The 23,435-nt window shown below is 40.7% G+C and overlaps 1 protein-coding gene across 1 annotated transcript in view; it reads right to left on the reverse strand.

Moving 5' to 3' along the window:
* The window catches only part of RPAP2 (RNA polymerase II associated protein 2), a 119,138-nt gene that overhangs the window by 33,558 nt on the left and 62,145 nt on the right, over positions 1 to 23,435 (reverse strand). The window contains exon 11 of the mRNA XM_073593147.1: positions 5,966 to 6,034. Coding sequence (XP_073449248.1) covers positions 5,966 to 6,034 — 69 coding nt within the window. The remainder of the gene's footprint in view (positions 1 to 5,965; positions 6,035 to 23,435) is intronic.

The raw sequence follows: 23,435 nt of genomic DNA on the forward strand, positions 1-23,435 counted from the left end.
TCTTTAAGTATGTAAACAGTAAAAAAGGGAGGACAGACCATATTGGCCCCATAAAGAATGAGGAAGGACATCTGGTTACAAAGGATGGGGAGATGGCAAAGGTATTGAATTTATTCTTCTCCTCAGTCTTCACGAGTGAATCGGGGGGCTTCAGTAACCAAAACTGCAGTGTTTATCCTCATGACACAACACAGGAAGCACCTACATGGTTAACAGAGGACGGAATTAAAATTAGACTTGAGAAACTTAACATTAATAAATCACCGGGACCAGATGGCTTGCATCCGAGGGTACTTAGGGAACTCAGTCAGGTGATTGCCAGACCGTTGTTCCTAATTTTTACAGACAGTCTATTGACTGGAATGGTACCAGCTGATTGGAGAAAAGCCAATGTAGCACCAATATTTAAAAAGGGCCCAAAAAACATCAACAGGGCACTAGGGCCAGGGCCAGAAGAAGAAGATGCAGGATTTCACGTTGCAGGGTCCAGCCCCCAAAGGCTGCACTACAGGCAAAGCCTTGAGTCTTCTTTGCGAGGGTCGGGTACCATTTATCTAAGCATATAAAGCCTGTGTCAAATGGATCTGATCGGTCAATCCCTTAATTCATTTAAGAACCGTTTGTGGGACTAGAGACCTGGAGCTCAGAGAGCTCAAACAAACCGTGCCATCCACCTTGCAGACACTGGTAAAAAACTGAAGTGCTTCCTGTGTGGGAGGGGTTATATAGGGGATCACTTCCTGTCTGAAGCCCTTCGGTCTACCAGTGTCCATTCACCAGGAGATGGAGTATAACCCAGTAGGTAATGAATATTAGCCTGACTCTGTGTCCCATGATGTACGAAAAAAAAAAAGTTTCAAACCAAGATCATAGTTGGCAGCTCTGAAGAAAATAAGGTCTCAGGACCCCAAAATGAGTGGGGAAGGGGGGGGTGTTGTAATCAAAATTCATGCAATCAAATAATAAAAACAAGGTATCAATTAAACAGCTCGAGTTGAATAAATACTATTTAGTCCAGAGTCTGCAAAGCCTTAAAGACGTTGAATTAAGCTGTGGTAATTGGAGGTTGTAACTTTCATTAGGCATTGTTGGCTAGTGGCGATCATAAAATTATATATATATATATATATATATATATATATATATATATATATATATATATATATATACACACATACTTTTTTTTTTAAATGCCTGTAATAGGCTGCCATAAACTATTTAGGAATAATCCACATTCCGATCTGTGCATTTCTTATTGCCAGGACCAAACTAATGATATTTCATAAAGCCTGGTATGATAAAATTACAATAATAATGAGTTGCAAGAGGCTGATGGGACATTTGACCCCTTCCGAGATAACTACATGTAAAAGAGATACATCATTATTAAAAGAGATACATCATTATTAGTGTCTATCAAACGTTGATTTCATGCTATGCAATAATCTGTTATTTATCAAACTGAAATCTGGCCAGGAGGTAGGGTACTTTTTATTCCCATTTATTGTACTGTTGTATGTTGTCTATTTTGGTAATATATTTTGCTGTAAATTAAAGGATAAGTTCACCTTTGGGAACATGTTACACCATTTTTTTGGGGGGGGGGCTCCTCATACTAGACACTTTTTGAAAACCGCTCCGTCCACACGGCGTCATCATCAATTCACAGAGCTCTGTGTATGAATGAACTACAAGTCCCGACATCCTTTGCAGCTGTGAGCTTGTAGTTCTCAATGAACTACCACTGCGCTGTTAAGCTTTGTGGTAGTTCAATGAGTCTTCCTGTCAGTGTAAGACTATGGGGGCAGACAGCACACACTGACAGTGTGCAGGAGACCTGTATGGCACCAGCGATCTGATCACTGGTGCATTGCTTTCCAGGCTCCTAAAAAAAGAAAAACAAAAAAAAAGTAAAGTAAATGCACATTTTTTACCTGCAAAAAAAAATGTGCATTTATTATTTTTAAAAAAAAAAGGGAACTTACCCTTTAAAATATTTCTTTTCGTTAAATAAAATTACATTTTAACAATTATTAAGCTTGATCTTTAATGCTCTAAACCAGAACCTAAATAATTCTTGCTCTTAGTAGAACATTGCTATAGTCTAAACTCGGTTTCATCCCTGTGTGGTGTGGGCTTCGTAGACCTTTTTTAAAGGGTCAGAATTTTAAAGTTACTGTGAGTGGCTCGTGTTCCCAATAATAATAATAATAATAATAATACTACATTTTATATTTGTGAACACCAAGCCAAGAAATACACACACACACACACACACACCGGGGTTTAGAAGACAATGTTATCAATGAGTCTGCATCATAATTCTTGAAGATGATGCTGACCCTGGACAATACATGAACAAAGATGGCTCCAATCCACTGGAAAGAAAAGCATACGTTGAATGTTGTTTGAAAGTAATACAATCCAATAGAAAAAAAATAAAGTAAAAATTAAAAGTACCTCTGCCCCCCTGGCTCATGAGCAAATGCAGGGAAGCACATAGGTCACACATGTATATGATTGCACCTCATGTGATGTATTGCCATGAACACCACAGTGTAACCTGTAAAGGCTTTAAAGCATTACCTATGGACAAATTTAGATACTGTAGTTTATAGTCATTTCCCATGCATGCGCAATTTTAAATGTTGACATGTTTGGGATCTGTTTATCTGTTTACTCCATGCAACATAGTTCTTTATATATTAACAAAACATTGGGTTTTATATTGTGTCTGTGTGCACTAACGTTGTAATTGTTTTCCTGAATTTTATTTATTTTAAATTGCTGTTCGAATATTGCAACAACCACTATTTTATTCTCCAGGACCTCTGCTTTCAATAAATATATATAATGTGTGGGCTTTCAAAGTCATTTTCAAGCAAAAAAAAAAATGCTGATATGGCTGGGTTCACACTAGTGCGAATTGGATGCAAGGTTTTCCGCATCCTATTCACAATAGCAGGAGAATGTGACCGGCTCTCTATGCAGCCGGTTCACATATCTCCGCAGCGGCTCCGTGCCTCTGTGCGTCTTTTGATCCATTTCAGCCAAAAATTCGGGCTGAAATCGGACCTGAAACGGTGAACGAGGACGCATCGGACTCCTGCTGTGAGCCACTGCGTGTTCATATGTGAACCCAGCCTAACATGTATGTGGAAAATGTCAAAGTTGGCCCAGACAGCAATTGGTTTAAGTGAGAGACTTCTCCGTATTGTTTTGTTCTTATTAGGAAATAATGATGATCAGGTACACAACACAGTAAAAGAGTCAATTTATAAAAGCTAGGGCAAGGAGTCCTGGAGAAAGCATAGAGCCATTACTAGCAAACCCCACTACAAATCCTTGTTTAATTTTCTTAAAGGCAAGATAACACCTGGGGGGTGTTAACCATTTTTGATAGTGTTTTCTTCAGAGTTTGTAAACCAGTAAAAATATGGCATGGGGTTCCATTTAGTCAATAAAAGATCAAAGTTCAATCTCTCTCAATTCTGTATTGCTTTACTTTGTATACAGATTGTGTCAAATGAGCTCAAGAGATTGTTTTTAAATTCAGTATTCTGACTCTTGAAAGATTTAAGCGGTTTCAACATTTAAACTATTTTTGGCAAAAATAAGGTAAAGAAAGACTAAAAAATTCATAAGATCCGTTTCACAAATTACCAGCTCAACCAGAAGAGCATATAATAAAAATGACAAAAGATTTGTTCTTATAGCTGATAAAAAATTGATGCCAAAGCATTCAAGTAAAGTTACTTTCTGTGTTCTGATTTAATGAATCATTTGAGCAGTATCTGACAGAGTGACACAGATGTAGGGCTCGTTGAAGCCTACGCTAATACCTACTAGTACAGCCTTTCTTGGGACAGTGAATATAGAACAATGTGTCAGACTGAAGCAATATCAAAATATATTAAGTGTAGTGCTAGGGAGACTACAATGTTGGTCCACAACGTTCCTTGACCTGTGAATGTCTCGTAAGTACTTCCCTGCCCTAGAGGCTCAAATGACTCATCAAACCCACAACAAGAGGTAAAAGCAGCAGTTACATTTACAGAAAATTACTGTAATTCTAGATATGTACCTTGTTTTTGGAGTTATGGGAAGATTCTATTTTCAATTCAATTGAAATATTCTTGGAAAAACAAACATCTTAAATGTACGCTATAAATGCCAAATACAATTTCATAAACTGTCTACCTAATGTTTTTCAAAATGTAAGCATAACATTCCTTAAAATAATAATGTTGGTAAACATATGTTACCAAAAAAAAAAATTATGTGATTATTACATAATTACACTATGCTTTTACTTGGAAACACAGGGGCTTATTTATTAAAAGGTATTTAAACCCAAAAAACAAACATGTAATATATTTCAGCTTATCAGTCCTTAGATGTAATATCTGCATGTCTAATGCCAGTTCTACAACAAAAGTGACATCCACCACATTGTATTCTCTTTAATTGCCTCCTTAGATTATATAGCGTGTGGTGACCACACAGGTGATTCCCTTCTCCAACTGTTGGACACACACACACCCACCAATTCCAATTGTCTAACTCACTCAAGATAGAAATAGGCAAAACTTGTATAGAGGAGCTTTGGCTATTGCTGCATCAACTGCTGGTGAATGAGTCCAGGTGCACCTGGAAGATGTCTATGGAGACTAAATATACATTGGGCGGCGGGCCGAATGTAGCGGTGACATTATCACGCATGCTGTGAGAGATGCGTTTTCATGCAGTGCTTGTTTGTACACCTGGCTCTACACTAAAGTTTTGCGAGTACCGATTCTTTTTTAAATAAATGCTTCAAGCTAAAAATAGTGCACTATGGAGCCTCTGTGTTTTTTCCTGTAACATGTCCGAGTTGTTAACTACAGAATTGCTGTTTGTGATTACAGTGTTTGTATCCTGGCTGCTCTTTGTATCACATGTCAGACCTCTTGATGTGTGGGGTCCCACTAATCTTGGTAAGCAGCTTGATGTGATGGTGGAGGGGCACCAAGAGGATTACTCTCTAAACACAAGTCACACATTTTAAAGCATGGGGTATCGACGCTTATGGACTTTATGCCACCGATTTAAAGCACTATATATGTTTGTGTGTTTTTTATGACACTGTAGTCGTGATTTCTTATATCTTTATTGTCAATTTCTGCTTGGTATTCACGCATGATTTTTAATAAGTAAGAGTTTAAAGAGATGAAACATTTATTTGATTCATATTATTCAACAATATGAGTTTACACTTTATTATGAGATTTGTTACATGTTTATTTTTTATGCCATCCACAACCTGCCCCCCCTTACATCACTAACCTAGTCTCAAAATACCAACTTAAATTGTTCTCTTTGCTCCTCCCAAGACCTCCTGCTCTCTAGCTCCCTTGTCACCTCATCCCATGCTCGCCTCCAGGACTTCTCCTGAGCCTCTCCCATTCTCTGGAATGCTCCACCCCAATCTGTCTGACTATTATTACCTCTTGTATCTCTTGACCCTTCCTCTTAGATTGTAAGCTCTAACAAGCATTGCCCTCTGATTTCTCCTGTATTAAAGTGTGTTGTATTTGTACCATCTACCCTCAAGTTGTAAATTGCTGTGTAAATTGTCGGCACCAATTAAATCTTGTATAATAATATAAGAAGTTATAAGGGTAATGGATTCGGATTGTACTGCACAATCGTTTGGTCATTTGTAGTGCTGTATTGAGTGGAAAAACTTTTATTTACCACTTTTTAGAGAGTACATTTTGTAGGGGATATTAATACAGCAGCACACCGAAGGAGTTCACTTTTGACTATAGTTTTTGCAAGGACCTTTTGTCTGTGACAGAGCTATACTGGGTTGGGAAGTGACAAACTACCAAACATTAAATACAGGATTTCTCAAAATAATAAACTGGCAGAGTTTTCTTTTAGCCTTTTTAATATAAAATTTAATTTAAAAAAAAATACTCACGCGGACAGAAGAACAATGGCGATTATAGACCATTCTGGAATAGTGTGATTGATATTTTTGTTTGTGAATCTGAAAGACAGAAAAAAAATTAAAAATAATAAATAGGAAGAAAGTTCTCAACTATTAGTTCATGAATAGAGCATTTAACGTGGACACTGCATGGATCACATTTAAGAAAAATACAATTTCCAGCAAATACAAACACCTCTTCCCAGTCTCCACAACGTCAGTATGCAACCTCACAAATGTTTTTCTATTATGTACTGTATATGTGAACAGCTCGAAAGGATACAAGTTGGTGTAGGAGGACTGACAGACGTTTACACACAGATAACAAAATCATGTGAAAACTTGGGAGGAATAAAATTGGAGATGAGTACATTGAAAGCCAAGGAGCAGAAGAAGGGAAGAAGTACATGAAAGAGCAAAGAACTAAGAGGACTGGAGCAATAAGCCCAAAGGAAAACATGGGTGTCTATACAGTTTTTTTATACATGATTCATATAACTTTCACCCAGCAAGTACATACTTTTCCAATTGAATCCAGTAGGAAAATTGGGTGAAAGTTGTGTGACTCCTGTGAAAACATTCAAAAAACAAAGGGGCCTTAAGCCAAAAAACAAAGGGGCCTTAAGCCAATTCTTCTACATCTAGTGTCCCTACCACAGTAAAAACACACTTACACCAGTGTCTGGTGACAACTGGTTAACCTATCTGAAAGATTTTTGTAATGGTAGTAGCACCAAAAGAGTAGATTTATATAGCAGTAAAATGTTTGATGGATCTTCCTGGGACCTGGGTGAAAGGTCAACCATTTAGGAATATTAGTTTTTCATTGGAAAACTACAGTGATTTTTGGCATTTTTTCAGCTTTATATCAAATTATTTGCAAAAATCTTTTTTTAGAAAGAATATTTAATACTGGGTGCTTCCATGGTTAATTGTGCAAGGCACGATGGCATATTTAATAAGATCACGCAACACTAGTTCTGGTGACTGTTTCTGCAGCCTAAATATTTAGATGGCACCTTCTCTACTAGAAGAGGAGATGGGGAGATAGATACTACTCTTTGGGTTTACATCAGAGCAATAAAAAAAATTTAATGAGTTTTTGTATATATTTTCTTATTTATTCACTTATTTTTTTGAACATTTTTCTAAAACTTTTTTTTATTTACTTCTGAACAGTAAACAAATCTTGAAGGACGTCCAATCAGGACGCAACACGTCAGATTTGAGTGTCTGCTGAAGTCATCACACTGGGCAAAGCCATCAAGTCTGTGCTGTTTCATTGAGGAGATTGGTACTCTGTAGGTTAACATGAGAAGCTGACTATGTATGTATGTATGTATGTATGTATGCGAGTGATTTTAAGCTATTCTGTTTTTAATAAATTTGCACTATGTAGTCTTATTGTCTTGCATGAGGTACTAGCATCTAAAGGGAGGCTCTGGCAAGCTGCCCCCAAGGAGAAGAGATCTATACCGAGTGCCATTTATGCTATAGTTACCATCTTACAGAGGGCGTTGTAGCCAGTGAAATGCTGCTAAAAGGCTGCTTGTGAGGAGAGGAGAGGTGTGATTTTTTTTTTCCCAATTGTTGACCATGCTATTTTGACTTTCTGTAATTAAGTGGTTCGCCTAACAAGGTGAAAGCACATCCACAAGCATATGGTTGTTTATTTAAGAAGGCAGTGCACCAATGAAAGATTTTGTTGAATTGTTGGCATAAGAGAGACTGCTTTGCATCACATGCATAAGAGACACTTTGTTAAGGGTGATGTCGTTGTGGCAAGTCTCACACAGTTTATAGTGTGGATAAGCACTTTGATCGTGAATTTGGTGTATCACTATTTCTTCACTGCAATTTTTTTTTTATATTTAGTGCTCACATATATTATTTTTATTTTTTATGTATAATATTGCCTTAATAGACTTTCTGTATTTTGGTTATGCAAAGAGATCATTTCTTTGGATTGGTACGTTATAATGTTGAGATTATGAGCGTGCTTCACTTTATTTGTATAGTATACATAAAGAACATTTTTGGAAAACAACAGCACATTCTCTATAAAATACATAATATTGAAAAAAAAAAAAAAAAGACAGGTCTGTATTTACAGCTGTAAAGTACTATGTGTCATTAAGGCCCCTTTCACACTTGACTGACTTGGGATGGCAAAGTCGCATGACAAGTCGTACCCTGACAAGTCGTACCCCAAGATTTCCAATGAGTACCATTCATATATGTGCAACTTCATAGTAGTCCCTGTACTACTTTAGTTCGGCTTTGATGCGAGTTACACAGGCATTCCCTGAAATCGTGCCAAAATCACAGCAAAAATTGCACGCCTTTGAAGTCGCGCAAGTGTGAAAGGGGCCTAAAGCAACGGTTTTGTTGGCTTTATCAGTTGTACACGGGACTACCACCCCTATAATCTTTTTATATATATATATATATATATATATATATATATATATATATATATATATATATATATATATATATATATATATACACACAAAAAACAGGTAAAAGGGCAATGCAAGCATTCATAATCTTGCCCATTTGAACAACAATGCCACTCAATACAGTGTAAGATCCACAATAGGCATACATCTGGTATACAGACATGCAAACAATTTTTAAAATAACATGGAATAGGAACATTTATATAACTTATAGCTTGCAAAAAGGTGGGCTTGCCCTGTCTCATTACAAGGTGTACTTCAAGACCAACCCTTTTAATCTGTTCTGACTTTTCTTTTTTTGAAAATGTAACAAGTACTAACATGAAAAAAAAAACATAGCCCATCCAATGACTGTCCAAGATATCCCTCTCACTCAATTACCATAGAAATTGGCATACTGATTTCAGAGCTGATATGTCTGCTTTTCATTTTCCTATATTAAATTGACCTTAGTGAACCACTCTCCCACTGTGGGAGTCCTTTTGGTTTTGCATAAACATAGGATAAGGCCTTTAGCTGAATTCAAAAGGTGAGGCACTAGAGATTTTTGCATCCCTTACTAGGCATCAGTGACTCATAGAACAATGTTGCCAAAAGGGTATGAGGAACGTCAAAATGCAAATATTAGTTCAGAACACTGGACACTGTTGTCCAGAAAGGTTTTATTACCAGACAATCCCACCAAAGGTGAATAAACATCCTCTGCTTCTTACAAACCTAACAGCTAAGACCCCCATCCCAGGATACTTAAAGTGTAACTCCACTTCTGTGGGGGAAAAAAATAGCAAATAAATAAAATATAGCATATACAATTGTGACAGTAGTCATATTGTAATTGAATGTTATTAATGACCTTTCCTTTTCAATCTGCAGCTCTGTTATTTTCTGTAAAATGCAATGCAATATGGCTACCACAATGTGTACAGAACACCCCCCAGGTAGGTAATTTCCTGCTTGTGTGATTGGCTCACCGATTTTCCCAGAAGTCTGCACTAATATGCAAGTCAGATTTCTGGCATCCCCCTCCAACAAAAATGTCATTTGTGGTGTGATACTCACAATATGAAAACATGGCTAAAGGAATGATGACCCTGCAACTTTCCTCCTTAGAGGCCTGCAGGTGCAGCACCTGGTCGATAATTATGAAACCACTCCCATTAGACTCACTTAGCACATGGGCACAGACAAACACAGTGATTTTTTTCAGAACGACACAAGGTAAAAACCTGAAACAAAGTTTGTTAAAATCTCTGCAATGTACATAGATCACACAGAAAACCATGTTTTTTCTCTCAACTGCTAAATGGGCTAGAACCCTGTACCACCTTGAGTAACATGTCTCCTGTATTACAGAAGTCAAGGAAGATACATGTACCAGCTGTTCTATTTCAGATTTCTGGGCTTCTTCCAAGGTATCTTCAATATCACTCTAACACTCCGTAATGAAGTAATGATGTTTTTGAAACCCTAATTCAAGTTGCCATGCCCAGGAAAAAAAAGAGATTCTAAGTTTTTCCTGCCTTGATCAATTGAAGCACAATTTAAAACATCACAAATGCCGTCCCTATGGTGACGAATACAGAAAACCACAGTGAAACTCAACCTTCTTAATAACGAGGCAGAAAAATTATTGAAATCGGCAGGGAAAATGTTTTATGTCTGTGCCAATAAACTCGGTCCCATGCTAGCTAATTTAATCAACGTCCATACCCAAGATACCAAACCTATTAAGCCAAGTTTTAACCAGCAATACAATTACGGCAAACTCAGTTGCTATAGTGGATAAATTTACTTCCGTTTTGTCAGCTCTATACCACTCCTCTGACTCTTTCCGTAGAACCTGGCAGACAATCTATTTCAAGATGTCACGTTAACCCCTCATTACCAGTCTATGAAAGACAAGATGGAAGTGGGAATCCCTGTCCCAGAAGTCCTTAGGATGACCAAATGGTTGAAAGCACAAAAAACTAAAAGCCTGGATGGATTCTCTGCCTTATATTACTAGAGGTTCTCAGATATTCTTGCCCCCAAGCTGACTAACCTGTCTAATCATTTGCGTGCACACACCGATTTACATCCTTCCTTTTTTTCGGCCCATATAGTTATGCCCCTAAAATCTGGGGAAAATTCTCTAGGCCCACATAATTTCCAACCAAATTTTCTAGGGCATATGGACATGGACACTAGTCCTAGCTAAAATTTGAGTGGCTATACGTTTCTTCACACTCTTATCCATAAGGATCAGGTGGGTTTTACCCATATAGGTAAGCATTGAATAATACTCGCAAAGTAATCCACCTGATTCATCAAATACAAGTTCCCAACATGATTTTTAGGCTGGACATACATAAAAGATGTTTCACTCCCTTTTCTCCCTTATGTTTCTCTAAAATATCTGACTTTCCTGTTAATAAACACAAGTCCTCGGCCCTTAATATCTATCTTTTGGATGCTACCATAACCTCCTTGAAACAAAACTATATTTTCTGCTTGTCTACCTCTCATCTCGATTATCTGTGGATTCGACTTACCCACTCCTACCACAGCCTTTACGCATCTATGTCCCAACTTTCCAATGATTTAAAGATCTGACCTCTTCCTGGTCTCACCTCCATTTATCCTAGGGAAAATTAAAGCAAAAGTTCACATTGGGAAGACATTCCCAATGCTGCAGCCGCTGCCCGATCCGCCCCCCCCCCCCCCTCCCTCCCTGTGACAACTGTACTGGGAGAAGTCCCTTGTACTAGCTGTCACTTTTTGAAAACGGGGCTCCGCTCGCACGGGCGTATCATTCATACACAGAGCTCTGTGTATGAACTACAAGCCCGACATCCTTTGCGGATGTCGACTTGTACTTCTCTATGTACTATCACAGTGCTGTGGAGCTTTGATTCTTTCTGTCAGTATCTGCTTGCTCGTATGGGATGTACAGGCACACAGATACACTGACAGATCTGCAGGAGACCTGCATGGCACCAGCGATCTGCTGATTGCTGGGGCAATGGTTTACAGGCTCCTATAGTAAAAAATATTAAATAAATGCACATTTTTTTTTTACCCACAAAAAAATAAAAATAAAAAAAATTATATTTATTTTTAAAGTGAACTTATCCTTTAATGCTATCAAGATGAACATCCTACCAAAGCTTTTATATCTATTTTGCACCCTCCCTATTTCTATCCTGTCCCATGCATTGAGATCCTTCCAAAATTATGTATTGCGCTTTATCTGGTCTAACAAAAAATCCATACATCTCCAAATGCACCATGGACACGCACAAAGAGACAAAAGGTGGACTGGAAGTCCTTAACTTCCTCAAATATTTTGCAGCCACACAAATTACTAACTTGGTCTCTCTATATGCCTCAAGACAAGCTCCCATTTGGGTCGATCTGTAGACATTTTGCTGCCCCCCGGTCTCCCCTCGTTCACTGCCATGGTTAAGAATAAAAGCCATCAATCAGCCATTTGGAATTCCCCAAAATATTTTAGCCAGCTCATTTCGCCTCTCTTGCTTCTTCTACCCCTCCTAGGTGCTTTCCACTAGTGGAACGTTCATAAATGTCATTATGTCTGCTCTTTCATGAATGGCTGCTCTGCCTATACCTAGGCGGAAATTAGGGAAAAATACCAGACTCCATCTTCTGAGCTTTTTTGCTTTCTACAAATAAGGCATTGACTTATATGCTAAATCAAAAAGGAGCTCACAACCCAGATTTCCCTTTTTGAGCATATTTGTTATCAGGCACCTCTTTCCTAAACTCATATCATTTACTCACGACTGAACGATTCTACCAATCCCTCTAGTCACACTTATATTTCTAGATGGGAAAGTGATTTCCAGTGCACAAGAGATAGGGAAGACTGGTTAAAAAATTTGGTCAACTATGGCTACCTGTTCCATCAATGTATTCAGTGGAATCAACATTTAAAACTGTCACAAGGTGGTACATGGTCCTATCCCGATTAGCACATCTTCATCCATCTTTTTCCAGTATGTGCTACCATGGTGGTTCTGCCTTGGGGGAATTTCTAAACAATAGTGGACATGCCCTGTGCTCATCCAGTTTTGGACCAGGGACCTAAAACTATTGCAGGGCACTGGAACCCTTTATTCCTGGCTTGAATATTCTCAATGTCCTCCTCCCCTTCCTCTATTTTTTTCTCCTATACTCTACTTGCTCTTTATCCATCATTATAACTCCCCTATCCCTCCCAGCTGTGGAGTCTTCTTCTTTACTCCTTCTTTGCTTTACATTTGCTGCTACAGCTGGATTCAGTAGAAATTCTGGTCCACAACAAACTCGTTTTTTTGGCGAGATATATATAGGGTATCTCTTAGTTGTCAGTTTGTTCATTGAAATTCCTATAAATGTGTAATGTATTCACATATAGCCTTCCCTTGTCTACAGCAATAATTTTCACAACCAGTGATATCTTGCTCATTTGTGCATGATCTTTCATGTTATATCTTGCACTTTGAAAATACTTCAATAAAAAAAAGAAGCATTTTTGCCTCCTTATTTTAAATAGATTTTCAAAGTACTAGGTTTCTTAAAATATTATGCTTTTATAGTTTATGGTGCTGTGTACTTGCTATAATAATTGTGTGATTTTAGCTTTCTAAAATAAAGAAACGTTTAAACTGAATTACAGATTCTGATTGACAAATATCTTAAACTGTTCTAGAAAAGCTTGTGTTGGTAACTAAACCTCTGTACTGAGATATGGGAGCTATGCGCTCATGTGACAATGATGTACACCCACTGGAGTGTAGGTAAGGGGAAGCGACAGCTCCAACGCATCTGGGGAAAGCCATCGAACATAGCCAAGAACAGGGAGGTTTGCTCAGAACAAGAAGGTATTGATTGAAGCAAGGGGAGGCGATATTCTTGTACTTAAATAGAAAAAGGTGCAGAAATTTGTGTCTAATAACTCCTAGTCAAGGTTTATATTGATTGCCAAACTCCCAACACTGGTCACTGCCATTAATATGCTATTTAAAAAGGTCCTGACACAAGTGACTTATTGAACTGTTGTAACAGAGACAGGCGTGCTTTTAGCAGAGCTTATTGAGCTTTTTTGGCAGGAGTTACAACTGCCTAAAATCAGCAGAATGGCACGAGAGTGAAAAGTTTAGAATACAATTTAAAATGAAGAGATAATGTTTTTCACTTGGCCTTCTGTTTCAATTCCCAATAACGTTTTTTTAGTTTGCCATATATTTCTCTGCATCACAAGTAATCCAGAGCAGATCTACCAGTCATCAGGACTGGATTTGCTGAGCATAGGTAAATAATATTTGTAACATTTGTTCTAGATCACTTGAAAAGTTTGGGCATTCTTCATTAAATGCTGGACTACATGATAGCAGGGTAATTGAATGCCTACTTCTAAAACAATCACAATTGTCAGTTATATTCTAAACCTGAATGACCATTTCCTTATCTCATTCTAAATGTTATGAAGAATGACTTTACATTATTACTGTAACATATGCTAAAAATGTAAAAAGCACTTTTAGTACAGTTATTCTTTAGAAATCTTAAAGTTTAAGCTCTTATACTGGTACCAAACCCGTCAGTAAACATAGTTGTTTAGTGTTGGCAAAAAAAGTATAATAATGACAAAAGGGGCAATTTTGGAATGTTACTTCACGTCTTTTGGTACTGCCACAGTTTTAGGAATGCAGTGTTTAAGATAACAGCCAAGATAATAAGATTGATTATTTATACTTTGCACATACAGTAACACCTTGGATTATGAGCATAATTTGTTCCAGAAGCATGCTTGTAATCCAAAGCGCTCGTATATCAAAGCGAGTTTCTCCATAAGAAATAATGGAAACTCACATGATTAGTTCCACAACCACTGCTGGTGTATGCAGTACTGTATGTGGCCAGAGGTGTGGGGGCGCTGGTGTATGCAGCACTGTATGTGGCCAGGGGTGCGTGGGTGCTGGTGACGCTCTGAGACACTCGGAAACTGTTGACACTTTCGGGTGCTCCGACGCACATTACGTCCACCCCCACCCAGCTGGGAGTGTCTCAGAGTTCTCTAGGAAGCGCTGGTAGCCACCAGCCCCCAGACCTCTGGCCACATACGGTAATATATACACCAGCGGCTTGAGTCATGCTCATTTTGCGAGACAGCTCTCGCAAATAAAGTCAGGATTTAAAAAAAAATTATAGCTCATCTTGCGAAACGTTCATATACTGCGTTACTCACAAACCAAGGCATCACTGTAATGCCTTCTACATATTCCTATGACAATTCGGGTTGTACTTACACTTGGTTTTGTACTCTACTTTTTCATCAGACATAAATGGCAAGTCTTGAGTGCCGGCCAAGAAGAGCCAGTCCATGCTCAGTGGAATTTATATGTATGAGAAAGCAGCCCCACTCTGATGACATCAGATTTTTCATATAGCTTTATTAGAAGCAGACATTGCACACTGCAGCCTCACATAACTGGTCTGTGAAAAGTCTTTCTTGTATAGATTTTCATTACTTGCGAAAGGAAAACCATGAATGCTCCTTCCTAGTCAGAGATTATTCAAAATGAAGAAAAAAAAAAATTCACTAGCACTCAGAAGAAAAAAAAAAAAAATAATATTGCCCATAGTTAGAAACTTTACTAACAAACAGTATACTTGGTGAATAATTCCAGCTTTGGAAGTGGAAATTTTCCCAAAAGGGGAAGTTTCCGCTTTACCTCCTCTACCACATTTAGAATGTTTGTTTTTTTAAGGGGGGAGGTTCCCGATTTTGACAGGTACCCGCTCACACTTCCAGGCAGATCGTCACGGCGATTTATGTGAAAGTTCGGCCCTCTCCCCCCCTCCCTGCAGTCTCTTGGGAAACATCACAGGTCCTAGCAGACTGTGGGATCAATCGCGAATCACGCATGTGCAGTGGACTGTGAAGCCACAAGGAGTCACAGTTGGACTGCCTACAGTATGGATGCCGGCGCCTGCACCCAAACACAGACAAAGAGCAGGCTCGGGGGAAGGACATTGCTGGATCCTGGGGCAGGTAAGTGTGTTTTTAAAAGTCAATGGCTACAGCATTTCAGCTGCTGACTTTAAAATGTTTTGTTTACAGCCTGAAACTCCTCTTTAAATATCATGAGGTTAAACTTCTTCTTGCTTGAGCCCAGAACTGGGTTTAAGTACAAATACAGCTCTCAGTTGTTGTTTTTTTTTTGTTAAAGGAGGACTGGAAGCTGTGCCCAAAAAGGCAAGCTGAGGACAAAGGACTAGTCACCAGCATTGCCTGTGCTCTCCCTGCAGCTGATCATTACTGACTTTGCACGCTTTGTTCTGCATTGTATCTCTGTGTGAAGGAAGCTGTCTTGGTAGAGGCAGATTTGCTTCTTCACATCAATCTACCAGCAAAGAGAACAGTAAAGCGCAAAAGCAGTGAAAATACCAAACCTCATTTCACATCAGGGTGGATATCTGTCAGATTTTTTTGATTTAAATTGGATTTTTTTTAAATTTTTATCAAATTTAGTTTAATAAAATGCGTTTGGAGTAAAAATCTATCTATCTAAAGATAGTTTTCTATTAATAATACATTAATAATGTAATCAGCAACAAATGGAGCTTAGTTGTGTAGCATGAGGATGTATATTCTGCAATTATTACATTTTTGGTAAACTCAATCAATGAATCCAAGCTCTGCAAGCTGAAATAACATGCACTGCATTGATGCAGTCACACAGTAACCATGAGATAAAACAAAGTTCAGGAATATTCCTTTATCCCATTGTTTTGCAAATCTATGTACACTACAAACTGTATGATTGAATCGGTTCTAAAATCACTTTTACTAACCTAACAGCTTATTATTCTAAATAAGAAACCTTAACTTTATTTGCAAATATTAAAGATTCTAACTGCCAGCAAGAATAAGTCCCTACATTTAAAAGAGCACCTCATTTCAGATCCACCATGGCGGCGCCTGTTAGCGGGCATCCATTCACTTGCTGCCGCCACGTCCCTCACCTTGTTGTGTCACTGCCACATGACCAGCCGTCCCATTAAAGTGAATGGGACCGTCGGTGAGTCAACAGCGGGTCAGAGGAGGAGCCACTGCGGGACAGAGATGACAACTGCTCTCTAAAAATTATGATTTTAAATCAAGCCTTTTTACTAGTGATATAAATCATGATTTAAATTGACTTGATTTAAATCAAATCCACCCTGTTTCGCATATTTTGAGTCTAGCAGTCAGGGATAGCAGTGCCTTAGTCCTCACACTGCAGATATACAGCTATATGGATTTAGGCACCCCTCACATGACTGAAGGTGCACTGCTCTTTTTCAGGAGGATTTCCTGACAAAATACATTTTTTAGGGCACAATAAACATTTATAAAACATGTGCTATAACACAGATAATATTCAATTCTTGGAGTTACGTTCCACTTTAAAAGTTGTAGCTAGGCTGGCTTTGTTTTCTTTATTTAAACAGTGAACACAGCAATCTACGTACATACTGTTACAGATTTTGTTTGCAAGATGGTCATAAAATGATGGTTTGCATTGCAGACTATACACTAGGCATCTGTTACTCTCTTTACTAATAACTGACTGGTTCTTTTCCACATCATGCATGTTAGAAAGCATATGGTATAGATTACTTTATATACACTGCTAGTGCTACCATTGCATTCTAGAACTGTACATGTCAAAATTCACCTGGAGAGAAAAGTGCAGAAAATGCCCACATAGACAACATGTACATTAATTGAGCCTGAATGATTCTTGAGAAAAATTAACCTGAACACAAAAAACTAAAAACATCATAATACAATTTGGTGATGGCTGATGAAACCAGCATGGTGTGAGCTTGCCTGCCTAGTTAAAGGAAACCTGCCGATAATAATATGCAAGCTGCCTTTGTTGATCTCCTTCTGAAAATGCTAGTTACTTTGCTTCCATGTTAACCCAATGGCTTTACTACTTTACTACTTACTAAACTGAAACAAGTAGGATGCAGGTTAGAATTTCTACCTTTACTTGCTGCATTCTTGTTTTGGGCTACTGACTCCAAAGTACTGAAGAAGATGAAAATGCAATACAGCCAGGTAACTAGCATTTTCAGAAGGATAGTGGCCTTTGTATTTATCTTAGCACTTCTTTCTCCTCTCCTCTTCCTGCTGTTGCTTCTCCCTGTGCTCTTGCTTGCTTTCAAAATGAAAGACATAGGTTTTAAACAGAGCGAAGCAATAAAGATTGTTTGTAAACACTGTTTAGAAGCATCATTTAGAAAGGCAATGTAATATACTGTGTACATATGAATGGAACAGAGTACATTATAATATAACAAGGATAACGTCAGGTAAGCAACCTTACAAGTTTTTAAAGTGTTTGTTACCCCAGTATTTCATATTCCTGATATGTGCCTGCTGTCCCATGTACTTGTATGAGAAAGTATCCTGTTCTTTATATATTGCTTCTTTTATGTGAAATCCCCAGTGTTCCTGTCAGTAACTCTGCTTTTCTATTAAAAACTGACCACACTAAGCAGGAGAACACACACCGTGATCAGTTCTCTAGCTATGCTGGGAACTTAGTGTGCTCTCAGTGTACTGCTGCTTCTCCTCCTCCAGCTCTTATGAAGCTGAGAACAGAGGGAATGTGATCACTTATATATAAAAAAAAAAAAAAAAAAAAAGGGAAAAAAAAAAGTAGGTATTTATGTTTTTTTTTATATCTATAGACAAATGTCTTGCCTTTCATTTGAATTTTAAACTGAATGGATTGTTTTACAAGGTGATCGTTTACAATCACTTTTGTTATAAAAAAAAAAATCTGTTAACACAGATCAAAGTAGAATTTTTTTCCCTATGAATTTATGTCTATGGTATTGCATGGAATAAAATAAAATTTAAAAACATTATTTGAAAAAAAAAAAAAATTAAAGTTACGCTTACCGGTAACGTCTTTTCCAGTAGTCTTTCAGGACAGCCACATTGAGAGACCTTGGCTCCTCCTCTTCCTGGGAAACACTGCGCCAGCCCCCATAAATTTTCACCTCCCCCTGCCAGCCTCAGTTTTTTCTAGAGCACCTCCGGTTAGCTGGGGAGACACAAGCACACATTAATAACATACTATCACATATTACTATTGTGCCCTTTTTTCTTTTAGGTCTTCCTCAAGACCCCCCAAAACCTCGGGTGGGTACTAGGGCTGTCCTGAAAGACTACTGGAAAAGACGTTACCGGTAAGCGTAACTTTAATTTTCCCTTCCCATCTTTCAGGACAGCCACATTGAGAGGATAGACGAGCACTTACCAGTTAGGGTGGGACAACAGCTTGCAATACCTTTCGCCCAAAGGATTGCTCACTTGCTGACACCAGATCCACTCTGTAGTGTTTCACAAAAGTAGTGAAACTAGACCATACGGCTGCTTTGCAAATCTGCTCTGGCTTTGCTCCAGCTCTTTCCGCCTGTGAAGCCGCCATAGCTCTGGTAGAGTGTGCTTTAATTCCCATGGGGGCCTCTCTACCCGCTAGCCTGTAGGCCTGACTAATAGCTATTCCGAGCCACCTGGCAATGGTGCGTCTAGACGCCTTCTGTCCCTTTCTTGCTCCGCAAAAATAAATAAAGAGAGAATCTGACTTTCTAAAATTCTTTGTCAGCTCCAAATAACGTAGGATACATCTCCTGACGTCTAAAGTGTGAAACCTGAATTCCCTTTGACTTGAGGGATTAGGACAAAAGGTTGGTAAAGTTACCTCTTGGCTTCTATGGTATTTTGAAGCCACCTTCGGTAGAAAAGCCGGGTCAGTCTTAAAAACGACAAAAGGGGGGTCTAATTGAAAGAGCCTCTAACTCACTGACCCTCCTGGCTGTGGTTACAGCCACCAAAAAAACAGCTTTATATGTTAGGTCCTTTAGAGTACACTCCTCTAAAGGTTCGAACGGGGGTTCAGTCAAAACCTGCAAGACCAGGGAAAGATCCCACTTAGGGAAGGAAGGACCCTGCACTGGTCTTTGTCTTGCCAGGGCTCTGAAAAACCTGACCACCCAAGCGTTGGTGGCCAGGGATTTTTCAAGATATGTGCTAAGTGCTGAAACCTGGCTCTTAAGGGTACTGATGGCTAACCCCTTAACAGCCCCGCACTGCCGAAACTCCAGGACTGCTATAGGGCTCTGCACCTTAAAGGAGTTTTCTAGGCACCAAGCCTTAAAACGCCCCCAAACCTTTTGGTAGATTTGGCGCGTCTCCTCCTTTTTACTATCGAGGAGGGTGGCTACCAGTTGATCTGAAAAGCCCTTGCTTCTTAGAATCTCTTCTTCAGAAGCCAAGCAGCTAAGTTCCAGCGGGCTACCTGAGGGCAGAGAACTGGGCCCTGCGACCGGAGATCCCTCCTGGACGGAAGGAGCCAGGGCGGTTCCGCCGCATACTGCCCGAGAATCGAGAACCAAGCTCTCTTGGGCCAGTACGGAGCCACTAAAATTAGTGTGGTGTTTTCTACCTGGAATTTTCTTAGAACTGCTGGCAGAAGCACCGGGGGTGGGAAGGCGTAGCAAACTCTGAAGTGCCAACTTTGTGTCAGAGCGTCTACTCCTAACGCGTTCTCCCATCTGCTGAGAGAAAAGAAGTATGGGGACTTTGTATTGCTTCCTGAGGCAAATAGGTCTACCTCTGGGAGGCCCCATCTCCTGACTATGAGGTCGAACACCTCCTGATTGAGTACCCAGTCCGCCTCTCTCAGCTGTGTTCGGCTGAGAAAATCGGCCACTACATTCTCCTTCCCCTTTAAGTACACTGCTGAAAGGGACAGAGCATTGGCCTCTGCCCAGCTCAGAACCTCTGTGGCTAGGCTTAACAGCACCCCGTTTCTCGTGCCACCTTGCTTGTTTATATAAGCAATGGCCGAAGAGTTGTCGGACCGTACCTGGATATGTTGTCCCAGTAGGTCTTCCCTGAAAGCTGTGAGTGCCAGTCCTACTGCTTTTAGTTCTTTCCAGTTGGAGGACCTTTTGAGCTCCTCTTCCTTCCATGTCCCCTGAGCCAACTGGGATCCCAGATGTGCCCCCCAGCCTCTGCCACTTGCGTCCGTAGTAATCACTCTGGAGACTGGAATGATCCACAGGCGCCCCTGAGACAGATTTATCTGCTTCCTCCACCACCAGAGGGACCTTTTGACCCGAGGAGGGATAGAAAGCAGCGTGTCTAAAGACTGCTGGCTGTGGTCCCACACCTTTAGAATCAGTGCCTGCAGGGGACGGAAGTGAAGGCCTGCCCACTGGACTGCCGGCATGGCAGAAGTCAGCAGGCCGAGGGTTGACATAGCCACCTGTATTGTTACCTGCGACTGCTCTGAAGGCATGCTACTGCTTGATCTAGCTTCAGAATTTTTTCTGGTGGGAGAAAAACTCTTAGCCGAGTAGAATCCAGCAGGTATCCCAGATAGGAAATCTGTTGAGCTGGAATAAGGCTGGACTTTTCCAGATTTAGCAGCCATCCTAGCTCTTTCAGGGTTGTCTTTGTGAGTTCCAAATCCCTGATTAGTTGTTCTGAGGATGGTGCGAAGAGAAGAAGATCGTCTAGGTAGGCAATAATTGATACCCCCCTGATTCGCAAAAAGGCCATGGCCTCCGCCATGACTTTCGTAAATACTCGGGGTGACGAGGATAGGCCAAATGGCAGCGCCTGAAACTGTAGGTGAATAGTTTCGTCTTCCACCTTTACTGCCAGGCGTAGGAATTTTTGAAAGGCCTCCGCAATGGGAATGTGGAGGTAGGCGTCCTTCAAATCTAGCGACACCATGTAACAGTCCTGGAGAAGTAACGCCCTGACAGTGAATATTGATTCCATCCGGAATCTTTTGTAAACAATCACTTTGTTCAGAGGTTTCAGGTTTAGAATTAACCTGTAACTCCCCGAAGGCTTTCTCACCACGAAAACGTGTGAATAAAAGCCTGTCCCTTCTTCTTTCTTTGGAACTCTGCACACCACATTCTGATGTTCTAGTTCCCTTAATGCCCCTAGGAGGGCCTCTGCTTTTGCCAAACACTTGGGGAGAAGCGTTATTAAGCTTCGACGTGGAGGGGGCTTTGTAAATTCCAGACAATACCCCCTTCGTATGATCCCCAGTATAAATTGATTGGGGGAGATTACTTCCCATTGTGGAAGGAAGGCTCCCAATCTTCCCCCCACTGTGACCCTTGAGTCACTGGGTCTTATTGGGCTGTTCAGGAGGGCGAAAAATCGCACCTCCTTTGCCCTTACCCCTTTGGCTCCAAGTCTTTTTCCCCTGTGACTTGGGAGGCCTACTCTTTTGTGGACGAAACCCTTTCCTGGGTTGATTTGGGGATTTTCGTTTAACTGGGAATGCTTTCTTTTTATCAGCGGTACGGTCTAATACTGTCTCTAGACCTGGGCCGAAGAGCAGATCACCGGTCAGCGGAATGCCACACAGCTTGACCTGGCCACGTTTTGAGCCAGAGAGCTCTTCTGGCTGAGTTGGCAAGTGCCGCAGTCCTGGCTGACATGCGCACTGACTCTGCCGAAGCATCCGCTATGTATGCTACGCCTCTCAGTATAGTTGGAAAGGATGCTAAAATAGTCTCCTTAGCCGTACCTGCCTCAATATGAGCCTGGATTTGCGTAAGCCAGTGCTCGAGGTTTCGGGCCACCACCGTGACTGCCATCTCTGGTTTCAGATTACCTAGAGTTGATTCCCAGGTCTTTTTTAACAGGGAATCTATTCTCTTGTCCATGGTATCTGTCAGATCTCCCAGATCCTCGAAGGCCAGATCTGTGTGTCTGGACACCTGCGAGAATGCTGCGTCCAATCTGGGGTTTTTGTTCCAGACTGAGGCAGGATCGTCCGAAAAAGGGAATCTTCTTTTTAGGGCCCCAGAAAAGAAGGGTTTTCGTTCGGGATCCTGCCATTCTTTTTTGACCGTTTCTACTAGGATCTCATGAACAGGAAATACCTTTCTTTTCTGTTCTTTCAAGCCCCTATACATTTGGTCATGGAGAGATAGGGTCTTTTTATCCTCCTGGATACCCAGGGTAGTGTGGATAGCCCCTAAGAGGTCCTCTACCTCATCAAGGGACAACTTGTACCTTGAGGGCTTCCTGCACTCCCCCTCCCTACTCTCCTCCTCCGAGTCGTCCAGAGACCCGGAGGTAGCACTGTCAGGTTCCTCCCTTGCTTCCTCTCTGGAAGTGCCTGCCACTTCAGCTGAGGTGGCGGTCTCTGGTTGGGAAGATGCAGAGTCCTGTGCTAAACATGGGATTGTATTCTGCGATGCAGGTGAGGGTTTAAGGGGAACCTGTAATCCTTCAAACAGGGTCTTAAATGATTGGAAGGTTGAAGATAATTCCTTAACTGATGCTGCTAACCCTGACTCCTGTTCAGAAGTTCTTTCGTCAACAAGAGCATCTATACAGTTTTTACATAAGACCTTTTTCCAAGCCTCCCCCAGGGTGTCCCTACAGGAGGCACACTTTCTCTTAGAGCTATGTGGGGGCTTTTTCTCAGAAGCTTTCTGAAAAACAGAAAAAAACCAAATACCAATCAATATCCCCACACAGCCTGACACAGCAATACAATCCTGGGGAGATTCAAGTCCCTCCTTTACAACTGAGGGACCTGGTCTCCCCCCCCTCTGCCCACCTAGAGGGGTTTCTTCCCCCCCCCCCCCATACAGGAACCCTAGGTAGAGGGGGAACCCTTCCCCAGGGTACCCTTACCTTAGGCTGGCTGGAGCTGGCATCGCTGAGCACCGTCTGAGCATCTGCTTCCGACATGCTGGTGGGCGGCCTGTGGAGTTTTTACACTGCCTGTGCAGTGAACAAACTCCTCTCCAGCCTGTGCCCGGCCCTCTATCAGCGCCGCACGACCCGGAACCAGAAGCCGCGGGTCAAAGGACACACTTCCGCCCCCCCGCCGGAAATGACGTCACCCGCCGTCCGGCCCGCTCGGCTCCACTGCGGCCTGTACCCTGTACAGGGGGGACAGAGGTGT

This window comes from Aquarana catesbeiana, linkage group LG07, assembly GCF_042186555.1.
Source record: "Aquarana catesbeiana isolate 2022-GZ linkage group LG07, ASM4218655v1, whole genome shotgun sequence".
In the NCBI taxonomy this organism is placed as follows: domain Eukaryota; kingdom Metazoa; phylum Chordata; class Amphibia; order Anura; family Ranidae; genus Aquarana; species Aquarana catesbeiana.